The 15655-nt window shown below is 41.0% G+C and overlaps 1 protein-coding gene across 4 annotated transcripts in view; it reads left to right on the forward strand.

Moving 5' to 3' along the window:
- MAP2 (microtubule associated protein 2) overlaps positions 1 to 15289 on the forward strand; it is a 311076-nt gene extending 295787 nt beyond the window's left edge. For all 4 annotated transcript variants that reach the window (XM_083399684.1, XM_083399682.1, XM_083399685.1 and 1 more), the window contains 4 exons: positions 10298 to 10390; positions 11587 to 11668; positions 12711 to 12823; positions 14912 to 15289. In XM_083399684.1, coding sequence (XP_083255810.1) covers positions 10298 to 10390; positions 11587 to 11668; positions 12711 to 12823; positions 14912 to 15127 — 504 coding nt within the window. In that variant the 3' untranslated portion in view covers positions 15128 to 15289. The remainder of the gene's footprint in view (positions 1 to 10297; positions 10391 to 11586; positions 11669 to 12710; positions 12824 to 14911) is intronic.
- Positions 15290 to 15655: the final 366 nt, after the last annotated feature.

A 15655-nucleotide genomic window follows, 5' to 3' on the forward strand; every position in this document is an offset into this window, starting at 1 on the left:
TGCCTGTTTTCCTTCTTAAGGGGTTGCTGGGTAAAAATATTCAATTCTTGGCAAAATTTTAAGGCTGCTTGCTCTTGGGCATGTCTGATAGGTTTCAGAAGTAATTTAGCATGCTATCCATCAGGAACAGAAAACACTGCAGGGAAGGGCATTCAGAAGCAACCTGGCGGCATGAATGATTTCCAAGATGTCCCAAGGAATGTAATTGGGAATTTTTGCAACGTGTGCCAAGCCTTATTTTATCTTTATTTCCCTCCCACCCCTCCTTGTTATGGAAATGAAGAGATGTGTCTCAATGCCCTACTAATTCCAAAGAAGGAAATGTATCCCATCAGTGGAATATGCTTATTTTCATTGAGAGATCTGTGAGCTAAACAAAACCTCTAGAGATAACAAATCCCACTATGGGGATCTGTTATGAGGATTGCCCTTCATATGTTAACAGGACAGTAGCAGAAACTGTGCTATACAAGCTTGTGTGGCGAAAAGAACACTTTCCCTATTATAAAAGATATCGCCTATCTCTCCATCTGGTAGTGTAAATGACACCAGTGCCTGCCAATCTGCAAACGTTTTTATATTAGTACAGAGAATTGGCTACAAGGCAGCTGGCACTGCCAAAGATGATGCTACAACACCAGGTCTTCCTCAGACCCAGATTCTCATATTAATCACAGCAACAACACATATCCACAAGTTTTCAGAAGTGGCCAAAAATGTGTTCAAAGGATTGCCAATGTGAGAATGAACCGTGGATTTTTAAGAATCAAGACGTGCAGTTACTGCTGAAAACAGCAACTGTGCATTTAGCTGCACCGTCTTCCTATATAACAATGGCTTGTGGAACTTAGCTGTACCCTGACATCACAGTGCTTTGTGTTTCCCACTCCTCAGCAGCAGCCAATGATGTGCAGTGGAGTTTGGGAAAGACAGAATATCATGTAGGGAGATGGTTGCTGATGTCATCTTAGCATAACATCTAGTTGGCCTTTTAGCATGATGTTTCCTTTGGCTTGGGATATGTGAGGGACTTATTTGGTACAAGTGATACACTCAGTTGCCATCTCTCAAGCAAGAGATTAGAATATATGGATTTGTATCAGTCTATGGTTCGTGTAGCCTGGCTTTGGTTCTCTAGGGTGTTCAGTTCAGTTCGAAGGCCAGGACAAAATCCTCCAGAGTGTCAGGCAGAGGCCTTTCACATCACCTGCTCCCTGATCCTTTGAATGGCAGATGTTGAAGACTGAACATAGAATCCTGTAGTACCTTAACCTTTGAAGCCACCCTACTCTCCCTGAGCAACTTTCAGTTTACAGCTGGAGTGGAATGGAAATGGACCTGTCATTTGAAATGAACAATAATAATACTTAGCAGTTATTGGGCACATATCAGTGCCCAAAGCATTTCACAAAGAGCCATGGTGGTGTCGTTGTTAATAGTGCAGGGAGACCCAAGTTCAAAGCCCTCAGGAAGCTACAAAACTCACTAGTTGACCTTGGGCCAGGCACCTTTTCACAGCCTAATGCCATTGAGCTTCCTGAAGGAAAGACCACATAGAAACACGATGATAACAATACATTGTCACCAAGACTTGCAAGTTCTGTCAGGGAGGTCGGTTTTATAATTCCCATATTGCACAGCCCAAGAGGTGGCTTTGTAGTTGAGGTGAGATGTGAACTGGGCACTTCCCAGGGGATTACTCTTTTACCTGGTCAAACCAGACTTCAGGAAACCAATTGAGTGTGATTAACTAAATCTTTTCAGAAGCTTTAGAAATATAGTCTATCTGTATAATGACTGGGGCCTGTGCCTGGGGGTTCAGCCCAGACTTCCTTGCCTGCATTGCTGCAGTCTTATCTATCTATCTATCTATCTATCTATCTAATGGGTTTTTTCTATGTGCATACTAAACTTAAAAGTTCCACTGCCTGTGTCATGTCCTATATACTTCAAAGGGAATTTGGAGTGAAGAAAGATGGCAGAATTGGTCCCCTAGGGACTGAATTATTATTGAAAGTTATGCACATGTATGCAGAGGATAATAGCCTCTGAGGTATACATGAATTTTCATAAACCTTTCAGGAAATTGCATATAATCAGCCTCATAACTCCAGTTGCATAAGATGTCATGAGCACAGGAAGGAAGTAACCTAGTGAAAGAAGCACAGGAGGAAAAAAAAACTTTAAACACTGCACCCCCCCCCAGCATTGGTTTTATATAGTAGAATGTTTTGAAGGCTTAACTGTGGATTGGAGTATATGGTCTAAGAATAAAGTGCAGGGTGGTTTGCAATATCATTAAAATGCAAGAGGTAGACCATAGTGCACTGGTTATTAGCAAAAGTGTACAAAGGTTTTCTCTTCCCTAGTTCTCCAGCTGCCACTCTGCAACTGAAAACTCCAGGCCTTGAACTGGCAGTTGAAAAATTCGGGTGTTTGTCTCTCACTGAGAAACTGCTATAGCCCCTGACCCTCACAGATTCTGGCTCCAGTGGCGGATGTAGGAAGCACAGAGGTAGCAAAGGTTCTAGAACCTTCCACCCCTCCCTGCAAGTCCTCAGATGTTCCAACCACCACTGTGCTGCTGAATCTTTGAGCCATAGCAGGTGCCCAAAGAAATAATCTTGGTCCAGAAAGGTTGCTGAAGCAGCTTGATGTTAAGCCCCTCACAGGCCAGGACTCCCCGAACCCCCAGGCGATGGCTGCTACTGCTTCTGGCTCTAGTTGCAGGTGCAGGAGATGCACTGGATTCTGCTGAGAAGTCAGCTGAGAATTGAGAATAGGGTGCAAAAGCTGGAAAGCTTTTAAATAAACTCTTTATGAACTTTGATACTTTAGGGCGAGTTCCTTTACAGGGGCAGGTAAGAATCAAACGCTAGAATCAAACTATGCTGTAAAAATGGATCTCAGGCTTTGGAACAGGATGTGAGACAAAATGGGGCATCTAACGATAAATTTGTGGGTGTGGTGACTCCCAAGGGCTGTGAATGGTTCTATGTGAATGGTTAGAATTCCTGTCCAGATGAAAATGAGGAGATAAAGGCCTGAATCATGCAGGTTTATTCAGACTCGTAGGTCGGAGCTGAGATGGAAAAGAACCTTTCCTGTGTGCCTCTGCCATGCCAGTTGAAGAGCTTGCTGTATTTCTAAATCAAGGGGCACTGTATTTCTAAATCAGGCTTTCACAAGACCTTGCAGTAGTTTGAACTTTCTGTGCCCCTTGAATCTGCATTTGTGGAGCAAATTCTTCCTCCTGACCACTGCTCAGAGGTGTTGCCGATTCCTTGCTGCTGGCAACAGGCAGGCTGGACAGAAATTGGGAAAGGGTTTTTGTTATCCATCTGACTCACACTTCTCCAGGAATTAGATCCAGGGTTAATGTTTGAGGGTCAGTGCTCTCCTGTCAAATTTTTTAAAATAACCAAATCACCTAAAATAACATACACAACTGTTCAAAAATCTTATGACAGTTGCCATTTAATCATAACTGATTTCACCTCTTTGTCTTTCGTCTCCCATTCTAGCAGAATACTGTATGCACCTTTCAGCAGCTTTACTTTCCCTTCTACCACTTCCCTTTGAAATCTGGATATCATGTAACTAAATCCTTTCTTACTGTCGTTATATGTTTCATGTAATTGTTGATAGTGCAACCAACTCTGAAAATGATCTTTTATTTCATCATAATCTTAGTTTCCATTTTCCATCTTGATCCTTTAACAAGTCAGCATATGTAAGCCATTTTCCTTTCTTTCCAAGTGGTTTGAGTAGTAATGCTTCATGTGGTGAAAGCCACCAAGGAATCTTTTGTTCTAGTAAGTCTTTATATCTCTCATTAATGATTTCCTAACTATATGATAAGGGACGCGGGTGGCGCTGTGGGCTAAACCACTGCGCCTAGGACTTGCCGATCGCATGGTCAGCGGTTCGAATCCCCGCGACGGGGTGAGCTCCCGTTGTTCGGTCCCAGCTCCTGCCCACCTAGCAGTTCGAAAGCACCTCAAAAGTGCAAGTAGATAAATAGGGACCGCTCTCCAGCGGGAAGGTAAACGGCGTTTCCGTGTGCTGCTCTGCTTCGACAGTAGCGGCTTAGTCACGCTGGCCATGTGACCCGGAAGCTGTCTGCGGACAAGCACCGGCTCTCAGCCTCTTGAGCGAGATGAGCACGCAACCCCAGAGTCGGTCACGACTGGACCGTATGGTCAGGGGTCCTTTACCTTTAAGTATATGATTGTAAAAACCTCTGTGTACCTTTCCTTTCCCATACCATAAGTATGCATGCCAGCCTAATCTGTTATCATATCCTTCCAATTCTAATGCTTCTTGTTTTTCCAACTTGATCCAGTCCCTGATCCATACCAGACATGCAGCTTTATAGTATAATTTAAAGTCTGGGAGGGCAAACCCGCCTCTCTCTTTTAAATCTGTAAGTATTTTATATTTTATATTTTATCCTTAGCCCCCCCCCCCCCGATAAATTTTGAAATCTCTTTCTCCCATTTTTTGAAATAATCATCTTTCAGGATAACTGGAATTGATTGAAAAAGAAATAGCATTTTTGGCAACATGTTCATTTTAATCGCTGCTATTTTACCTAACAATGAGAGATTCATTCTGCTCCATATTTCTAAATTTCTTTTTACCTCAAACCAGATTTTTTCATAATTACTTTTAAATAAATTTAGTTTTCTTGATGTTAAAGGTAAAGGTAAAGGTACCCCTGACCATCAGGTCCAGTCATGACCGACTCTGGGGTTGCGCGCTCATCTCGCTCTATAGGCCGGGAGCCGGCGCTTGTCCGCTGACAGCTTCCGGGTCACGTGGCCAGCGTGACGAAGCCGCTTCTGGCGAACCAGAGCAGTGCACGGAAACGCCATTGACCTTCCTGCCGGAGAGCGGTCCCTATTTATCTACTTGCACTTTGAGGTGCTTTCGAACTGCTAGGTTGACAGGAGCTGGGACCGAACAACGGGAGCTCACCCCGTCAAGGGGATTCGAACTGCCGACCTAACCCACAGCGCCATCCGCGTCCCATATCCCTAAATACTTTAACTTTTTATGGACTTCAGTCTCAATGTTTTGCTCTAACTCATTATTTTTTTCTTCTTCCTTCAAATGTTTAAATAATAATTTAGTTTTATTCCTATTTAATTTAAATCCTGCTACTTCCCCAAATTTCTGAATCTTTTCTGTTACTTTAGGGAGTGAAGTTTTTGGGTCTTCCACTGTTATCACTAAATCATCTACATATACTTTTAATTTAAACTCACTTTTCCCAGTTTTAATGCCTGTGATCTCTTTATCTGCTCTTATATTTCTGGCAAGTACTTCCAGGATGAACAACCAGGATGAACAACCATGGTGATAGTGGACATCCTTGTCTGGTTCCTTTTTGAATCTTACAATCATTACAATCATCTGTTATTACCTGGTTTATAATTAATTTTGCTTTTTGTTCTGAATAGATTGCTGATATTCCTTTTAGGAATTTAGGCCCACTTTTGATTTCATCTAATATCTTTGTCATGAATTTCCAAGAGACGCTGTCAGCATCTAGAAACATCATTGCTGCTTTCTTTTCATTTTTAGCCTCCAGGTATTCTATGATATTCAAAATATTCCTTATATTCCCCTTCATTTGCCTACCTGGAAGAAATCCTGCCTGGTCTTGATGTATATACTCATGTAGTATCTTTTTCAATCTGTTAGCTAATAAGTTTGCAAACAGTTTGTAATCATTGTTTAACAAAGAGATAGGTCTGTAATTTTTTATTTGCAGCAAGTTTGCGTCTTGTTTTGGAATTACTGTAATATAGGCCTCTTTCCATGTTTCTGGAATTTCACTTGTGTTCAGTATCTCATTCATGACATCTTTCAGTGGGTTCACTAGTTGTTCACTTAATTTTTATAATACTTTGCTGTAAGTCCATCCGGGCCTGGTGACTTGCCATTTTTAGAGCCTTTTATTGCCTCTAGCAGTTCTTGGGTATTAAAAATCTTCCTTTGTTCATCCTTTATATGTGGCATGTTACTACTTCTGATATACTCTTCTATCTTGAATGTTTTTTCTTTCCCTTGTCTATACAAATCTGAAGAGTATTTAACAAATCCTACTCCAATTTCCTTCAGCTTATCTGTGATCTTTCCATTTAGATTAATTTTATTTATGAAGTTCCTTTTTCTTTTTTTTTTAACTGCCAGGCTAACAATTTTCCTGGTTTGTTTACATGCTCAAATATTATTTTTTTTACTCTCTTTATTTTCCAACTAATTTCCTCATTAATTATCGTTGAGTATTGAGTTTGTAAGGTTTTAATTGCCTGTTTCACTGCTTCTTTATCTGCTTTATTTGGCAGCTGTTTCTCCTTTTCAGTAATTTCCTCTAGAATTTCCTGTTTCTATTTCTCTTTCAATTTCCTTTTATATGAGTTTTGTTGTATAGAGTCCTCTCACCACCGCCTTACTTGCATCCCAGACTGTCTGTAATTTTGTCTGTCCTTGATTATTTATTTCAAAATAATCAATCAAGGCCTTTTTTATTTTCTCTACAAATTTTTGATCATCTAGTAAATCATCATATAGTCTCCATCTGAAAGAGATTTGGCTTTCTTTTTGTAATTCCATAATCAAGGAATTTGGTCTGAAAAAGTTCTGGGGTTAATTTCAATTTTTTTTACTCTTATTTCCAATTCTTTGGAAATCCACAAAGAGTCTATTCTCGAGCTGCTATTGTGTACATGGCTGTAATAAGTGAACTCTGTATCAAACATATGTCTCATTCTCCATATATCTATCAAATTTAGATTTTGAGTCATATCAAAAAAAGTCTTTGGTAATTTATCTTCCTTGGTCTCTTTTTTGCTTGGCTGATCTGCCTGTCTGATCTGGAACTCCATTTAGGTCACCCATTAAGATCATCTTTTGATCTGCAAATTCGTGTTTTTCTTGTTTCTAGTTTTTTAAAGAAGAATGCTTTTTTATTGTTGGGTGCATAATTGCCAACCAATAACACTTTCTCTCCCTGAACTTTAACTTGTATTATTAAGATTCTGCCTTTTTCATCCTTCTGAATCAATCTGGGTTCAAGTGCAGGATTAATGTAAAAAAAAACAAAAAACCTCTTTTTTGGTGTTATCTGATGAAATGAAATCCATACCTAATTTTTTTTGCTAATTAAGATCCCTTTTTTTTTTTTTTTTGCAATATGTGTCTCTTGGAGGCAAATTATGTCTAATTTCTATTTTGCTATTACATGCTCAATCCGATTGCATTTGGCTTTACAGTTCAATCCATTCACATTCCAGCTCAGTATTTTAAGATTGGCCATTGTCAGAGTCAGTTGCAATATCTGTTTTTTCTGGTGTAGTGCCGTCCAATGCTAACTGCTCCAAGGCCTCTTTTTGTTCAGCTCAAGGGTCTCCCCTGTTGTTTGGAATCTAAGTCTCTCCTGTATTTGTCAAAGAACTCTCTCACCTGAAACCCTGATGTTAGCCTATATCTCCTTTTCAGGTATGTGAAAGAAATGCCCTCTGGAAATTCCCATTTGTATCTGATAGCTCTCCTGAGTCCTGTTGTTAAAAACCTATATTTGATTCTTCTAAATCTTAATTTCAGTGGGATCTCCCTAAAAATGTCTACTTTCTGTCCGGCAACCACGAGATTTTTTCAAAGCTGTTCTGAAGGATTGCATCATTCACTCTTTTTGTTACTAATGTTAATAAAACATCTCCTGGCTGCATCTGTTCTCGATGTTCGCACGATCTAATTCTGAAACAGCTCTCTGAAAGTCCATCCAACCAGTCTTTACTTTCTCCCATCCATTCTGAGATTGTCTGTGTAACAAATGTATCCAAATTTGGCTCTGTGTCAGATTCTGGAAGGCCTCTAATTCGTAATGTCCTGTCTCTTTCCCTTAGCTGCAAGAGGAAGATCTGGTCCTCCAATTCATTCTGCTTCCCTTGAACCCCTTCCACAGTTCCCATCAACCCTTTTTGTTTCTCTCTTAATTCTCCTACCTCCTCTTTTAACTTTTTCTAGTTAGTCTACTTTGGTTTCCAATTTGTTGACCTTGTCTCCCAATATCCCAAATTGCTCTTTCAAAACTCTTCAAATTTTCAATATCCCTGTGCACTTGTTCAATCAATGTTTGATTGGATTTTTCCATGTCACTGTGAACCTGTTTTGTAAATTCTTGCATTGATTGAACCATTTCTTTCCTGAATTCCAAAAGTTGCTGTGCAAGAAGATCTGTTTGCTCTCTCTCCCCTTTATCTCTTGTTTCTCCTCGCACACTAGCCCTTCTAGCGGCCGCCGCAGCTGCAGCTGCCACTTTCCTGGTTGTTGTTCCCTCCTTACCCAACATGTCTTATCAGTTGGTTCCCAGTGTTTTTTGAGTTGTTCAAGGTCACACCTGCAAGTTCCGGCTCTATCCAGCCATGAGGTTGTTTCCCCCTCCCAGACTACTTCCAGTTTCCCTTTCCCTTTTGTCTGCCTTCTCCCTCCCCACAACAGCAAATCATACAGTCATATAACAAAAAAGGCAGAGAGAAATGAAAACATCCAATAAATCAGATATAAAATGTACAATTAAAAGGGCAAAAAAAATAAGAAAAAGTAAGAAAGTAATTTAAAAGTCCATAAAGCAAAAAGATGTTAGGCCAGTTCAGTTTCAGATTTATGTCTTTAAAAACAAGGTTATTCTTTAATTTGTACTTATCTACTTGTAATTGTCTCAAACAGTGGTGACTTGCAATAGTTCCAGAATTTATATCTCCATTTTATTTCTTATATGTAATCGCATGGCATTTTGTCTTGTTGTTTAATTCACAAACGTGCTGGAGTTTTAATCGACAGATCTTTCTTGGCAAGCTCTTTCAATCTCTTGGAGTATTGAAGTTACTTTGGAAGCTGTTCCAGGCTCTTTCCACTTTCTGTGGTTACCCCACAGAAGTGCTGAGAGTCCCCTGCTACCTCCCTTTCTTTCCCCTTTTCCTCTTCTACTCCACTAATTTTTAAAATACTGTTCAAATTCCGCCAGCTGTCAGTGGGTTTTTAACTTTATAATCCAATAGGTTACTTGATAGTTAATATATATATTCATTAGAATTAAATGTTTCAACTCTCCGTTGCTGTAGGCAGTCTCTGTGTCCCATTCACAAAAAAATTCCCTTTGCAGAGCTCATCTGCAGAAATCGGAAGCTGACTTCCTTTTTTGCTTTCATTTCGCCAAATAAACTTTTTAGCCTCTAATTTTTAAACGTTTCATTTCACATTTACCTCTAATTGGAAGATCTGCTGCTTCTGGTGATGAATCATAGCTTCGGCAGCAGGCTGTGTTGGAGTTGAGAGCGAACTCAAGCCCCTTCCCTCCCACGCGCACAGCGGCAGCTGGAAGATGTTCAGGGGGCAGGTTTTCCACTCTGCTGGAGCCCTCAGGTCCCCACTCTTCTGTGGGGGGGGGGGTGGTTGGGGTGCGCTGAGCTCTAGCGCCACCCTCCACGCCTTTCTGTCTGCTCCATGTTGTGGACGACACTTAGCACATTGCCATTGTCCTCCGCAGTAGACTGGAAGTCCGCTACCAAGAAAGTATTCATACTGACTACAGTGGTACCTCTGGTTACGTACTTAATTTGTGCCGGAGGTCCGTTCTTAACCTGAAACTGTTCTTAACCTGAGGTACCACTTTAGCTAATGGGGCCTCCCGCTGCTGCTGCCGCACCACCGCCGCGCGATTTCTGTTCTCATCCTGAAGCAAAGTTCTTAACCCGAGATACTATTTCTGGGTTAGCAGAGTCTGTAACCTGAAGCATATGTAACCTGAAGCGTATGTAACCCAAGGTACCATTGTACTTCTCTCATGAGCTGCAGCCTTTGCATTTTGTTGTATGTGCCACTGAAAACCTCGTAATGGAAATCCAAGCTGATATTTAATATATTGAGCCAGCATTCAGTGCACTGCTTGCACTTTTCAGGAGCCTACTATTCCCTTGCCCCATTACAGTAGCTTAGAGGATATAGGCCTTCTATCTTCACACGCATGGGCACTTAACTAGCTGCTGCTATAGAAAAGTCACCTGCCTCTCAGAATCTTGAAGAAATGGTTTTGTTTTGCCATGCAGGCAGCTGGAGAGAAACAGGATAGAAAGGTCAAGGCATTCTTAAACAACTTTGACTCATGATTAGAGCATAACTTGTAAAGCAAACGGCCCCCTCCACTGCAGCAGACAGGACTTTGTTGGGAGCTTTGCATACCAACGTTAACACTTTTTATAGTAAGTTAACCTCCGATTCCTTTTAGGTTAGGATTTTAAGCAAGAAGATTGATTTTAGCGATATTCAATCCAGATGTGGTTCCAAGGATAACATCACACATTCAGCAGGGGGAGGAAATGTAAGTAAAGATGGCGCCTGGCAAGGTACCCTGGGCCACTTTGGTGACCCCCCTCTGCACAGCCTAGTCCTTTGTGTCTTCCTACCAAGCACTCTTTCCCTTCTTGCTAATGTTTCACAGACACCTTAGTCTAGTGATGTGTTCAGCATTGTGTGTTGAGTGGTGGGTATCTCCATCCTTCCTCACAGACCACAGCAAATTTCCCAGTCTCAGTCAAAGCACTCTGCTCCACAAGACACTGACTCAGCCAACTGAAATCCACAACTATTCAAGGCCTTATAAAAAAAAGAAATCAATCCCAGTCCTTACAGGGCTGAAAATGTGAGAAAATGTTAAGGATACAAACATAAGAGTTGTGCTTGCTTAGCAATCTGGAGGTAAGGCTAGCAATATGTCCTTAACACATGGTAGTGTTTCCTGACCAGGTGGCAGCTAGGTGGCTTAGCAAGAATAGGGGAATATAGCTGTTGTAGACCCACCATTGTGTGACTTCATTTCACACTGAAGGCCTTGTAGAATCAGAGCCAACTCGTGAGCCATATAATTTCCGGATATGCTTGACCCATTTGCACCATCTCATTTCATGGTGGGTCCAAAAGGGTGAATGAACCTTAAGTCTATCACATATCTAAGGCAATATCTGTAGTAGCACCCCCAAATGCCAGGAACATTGTAAGGAAACATGCCAGTTTATGCTTCAGACACATCTGTAGTTTTTCTCTTAGAGGATAACATAACCTTTTTAAAAAAGGTTAGCGAGACCAAATTGGGGCTTAGAAAGGTGGAAGTGTCCTTATGTAGCTACAGGAGCACTGAAAAATATTCCAATCAGAAATCCAGTTAAGCCACAGAAGGCAATCCTTGAACTCTGTGCAAAAAGGAAATAGAAATATGTCATACAGTTCTCAGCACACAGCACTGAAACAAACTTTCTTTCACATGAAAAAACTTAGGAAAGAACTTCACTCACCTTCCTGATTTACAGTCTTCACTTTACTAATGAAAAACCTTTAACATGGTTCTGCTAGGTTCAAATGGGAAGCTTGCTGTATTAATCTGGGTGTTTCCCTCCTTTGTGGCATGATTGTATACTACTAATCATCTATTTTCTTACAGTATCTTTCAAAGTCAAGGCCAATTCATTTCCAGGTTTTATTTTCTCATTCCCAAGATATATTTTTGTATATTTTTAACAGGTGCAGATCGTAACCAAGAAGATAGACTTAAGTCATGTGACTTCAAAATGTGGCTCACTAAAGAATATCCGTCACAGGCCAGGTAAGATGGAAATTCTTGGGGGGGGGGGGAGAGAATTTTGCAAAACACGAATTTTCCAGGGTACCTGATGTCCATAATAAGTACTCAGGCACTGTAGGAAAGTTACATTTCCTGGGGTCCCTGTCATCTGGGGTGTTGTCATTGCCACATTTGAGAATGAAGGAAGCCTCCAGAAAAACACCTCCACTGCCACTGCCAGATAAATGTGAAACGAAGAAGATGGCTGTCCCTCCCTATAGCACATCTGCTGTGGGTTTGCATATTTCCCATGGTATTTTCTTCTGCTAATCTCATGTACCACTTACTAGGTTATAGAGGCCATCCATTTAATATGCATATTATTGTGTTAATATGGTTTTGGAGCTACTCCCATTCCTGATCCTGGGTAAGCAATGGAAAGGAAAATGGAGCAGGGAGATTAAGGGAAGGCAAAAAACTCATGCCACTTTCTTCCCTAGTCACAGTTCATGCACGCTCAGGTCTTCTTCCCCAAACCCAGAAGGAATCTTCTGTTGAAGTGTTTTATATAGGCACTCTCTTAACACTCTCCGTCCATTATGCAATGATTAACCTTGGTTTCTGTTGTGGTCTGCTTCCATGTAAAGTTTTGGTTTCTTTTCCAAACCCCTGACACTAAAAGTTCACAGAGGAGCATTAGCTTATTCCAGTTTTGACATTAGGCACTTGCATACATGATTCTCTAATTGAAAGCCATTTACAAATGATTTCTCATTCTGAAGTACACAGTGCCAGCTGCCCACACAATGAATGGCCTGATCTGCACATCATGGAAAGTCAAACTATGCTTACCAGGACTGCACAAATGAGCTGGCTCCTGGAGGGGAGATTGTACCCGCTGTGCTTCTCTCCAAGCCTTTCCACTGAGCACAGCATAGCAGCCACAGCAAAGTTTGGCTCAGCGTGTCATCCTAACCCCATGAGCATTGTTAAGGAGGAAAGTATGTGTGTTGAAAAGTGCTTCAGTCACAGTTGGAGAGTCTTGCTGTATTTTCCGACTTAATTTTCCTCCCATAACATCTAGGTGGAGGGCGAGTGAAAATTGAGAGCGTGAAACTGGATTTTAAAGAAAAGGCCCATGCCAAGGTTGGCTCGCTTGACAACGCTCACCATGTACCTGGAGGAGGCAATATCAAGGTAAGGCGCTGCCACTTCTACTTACTGAAACATTCATTCTGTGCATCATCCAGTTGCTTGTGAATACCCTGGATATCCAGACTAAGTGGTTCCACTGAAATCAGCAGGACAAGTTAATTGTGATCCAAACCTTTATCACCAGCCTGTTTATTCTTTATTACATAGGCACTGCACAATTTGTCTTTTGAGCCCAGGAATTTCTCAAACTGGGAAGGTTAGCTCTAACGGCAGCAAGCAGGCCCAGGGGCTGAGGTGGGGCTTCTCTAAGGGAAGGCAGAAATACCTGTGAGGACTGGGAATTCATCCGGTGTTGTGGTCAGCCATGTCATATATACACTAGAGTATGATAGCCTGAGGTGGGACAGCAGGTATCAGCTCCACCACTCACTTCACATCCTCAACCACATCATAGCTGAGTAGAGTTGCAGGAGTAGAGGTGTACAATCCCCATGAATCTTGAATCCATGGAATAAAACTGTTGAGGGTCCCCCCCCAAAAAAAAAAACACTTGTGTGTGGAAAAACCAGGCATTCATGGGAAATTTGAATATATGCCATTCTACTTACTTTATCAAAGGTCAAATTGCTTTGCTGCTTTAATATGAAATGTATTATATAAAACTTAGTGCATACAATTATACTGGGGTATATTCATAAATATATATATATGACTTGGGGTTCAACCCAACCAAACAATTCTGTAATTTTATGTTGTGAACAACCCTGTGATCTTCAGATGAAGAGAGGTATACAAATTTAATAAATAATAATTATAACAACAACAATGATTATGGATATATCCAGTATTATAGATGAAGCTGCAAACTGTTGTACCTTAACGTACCTAGTTATGTCTTGGATTTTGCCAGCTGGGAAATAAAGAGAGGTGAGAAACAGAAAGCTGTAATTCCTATAGTTAATGTTTGGCAACAAGGATTTTTTTGGGGTGGGGGTTAAAGGAATTGTGTGTGCACAGCCTTCAGTTCTTTCCAAAGAAAACATTTTATCCTTATTTATTTTGTATCTTTACAAACTTCTTTCTCTTTAAGTAGAGGAGTAAAGTTGCCTAGGAAAAAAGGTAAAAGTAAAGTGTACTCAGAATGGCATTAAATATGAAGGGAGTTAACATTATTTTAATAAGATCAGTGAAATTTCTTACAGGGGTTTGCCCATCTACAAATTCCCAATGAAGTCCAGCTGAAGAGGAGCTGCTCAGGCAAACGTCTATGAAATTAGAGTCATGGAATTGTAGAGTTGGAAGGGACCCCGAGGGTCATTTAATCCAACCCCCTGCAATGCAGGAATCTCAGCTAAAGCATACAGGACAGATAGCCTTCCTAACGCCTCTCCTGGGAGTCTGTTCCACTGCTGAGAAGGTCTTATGATGTTTAGTCAGAATCTCCTTTCTTATAACTTGAATTCATTGATTTGGGTTCTACCCTCCAGAGCAGGAGAAAACAGGCTTGCTCCATCTTCTATGTAACAGCCCTTTAGATATTTGAAGGTGGCTACCATATCTTCTCTCAGCATCCTCTTATCCAAGCTAAACATATTCAACTCCCTCAACCATTCCTCCTAAGGCTTGATTTCCAGACACTTTATCATTTGCACATGTTCCAGATTGTCAATATCCTCCTTAAATTGTGGTGCCCAGAACTTGACACAGTACTCCAGGTGTGGTCCAACCAGGGCAGAATAGAGCAGTACTATGAGTTCACTTGATCTGGACTTCTGTTGGTGCAACCTAGAGTAGGATAAGTACCGGTATTTTTTTGCTGCTGCATCACTCTGCTGACTCACGTTGTACTTGTGGTCTTCTAAGACTCCTAGATCCTTTTCACATGGCAAGCCACATGTCCTCCATGGAAGTTAATATTATTTTGATAAGATTAATGCAATATATTATGGGGGGAAATTGACTTGGGGAAAAATTGAAGTGAATTTGAGGGGCTCTGCTGAAGTAAAAAAATCCATAGCCCTTTCATGGTAAATTAACATAATATTTATTAAATTGACACTCTTTCTTTGGGGAGCTTCACATGTCTGCAGTTGCTGCATTTTCTTTAGTGAGCCTGCTTTCTTTGTACAGATTGACAGCCAGAAGCTAAATTTCCGAGAGCATGCTAAGGCCCGGGTAGACCATGGAGCTGAGATCATCACGCAGTCACCAGGCAGATCCAGCGTGGCTTCCCCACGGAGGCTCAGCAACGTCTCATCCTCTGGAAGCATCAACCTGCTTGAATCTCCTCAGCTTGCTACTCTCGCTGAAGATGTCACTGCAGCCCTAGCTAAACAGGGCTTATGAATTTGCTTCATTTAGCAGTGTTTGAAGTAATAATATTTAGGCATGAGCTCTTGCCAGGAATGGGCTCTGAGCAGGTGTTAACATTCATTCTTTACCATGTCTAAAATTAAGTCACATCCCAAGACTGTAGGTAACCATAAAATAAAAACTGGGGGAAAGTTATATATAGATGCAGAAATTGGCCTGATTTCCATTTACAGCAGGAAGACACTGGCTTTTATGTGGGTACAATTGCAGTATATTACATTGGACAATAATTGTCGCTCTGCCCTGTCTTGCATGGAGTACTGTACAATGCATTTTTACCTTTCATGTGCCTGAAGGCCATCCATCTACCACTTTTTGAGGAGCCTTGTTAAATACCTTGAGTTGCTCATTTTACCATTTTGTTGATGGATGGAATTAAGGAACATCTCCCATTGTAATTTACTAACAGGTTAAATTAAACTGGAGAGTCTGAATACCAGGCAGAAGGGCAAATAAAGATGTCAAAGCTTCAAAAGGGGGTGTGCAGGGTTGGGTTATTTT

This window comes from Podarcis tiliguerta, assembly GCF_965153285.1.
Source record: "Podarcis tiliguerta genome assembly, chromosome: 1".
NCBI classification, from domain to species: Eukaryota; Metazoa; Chordata; class Lepidosauria; order Squamata; family Lacertidae; genus Podarcis; species Podarcis tiliguerta.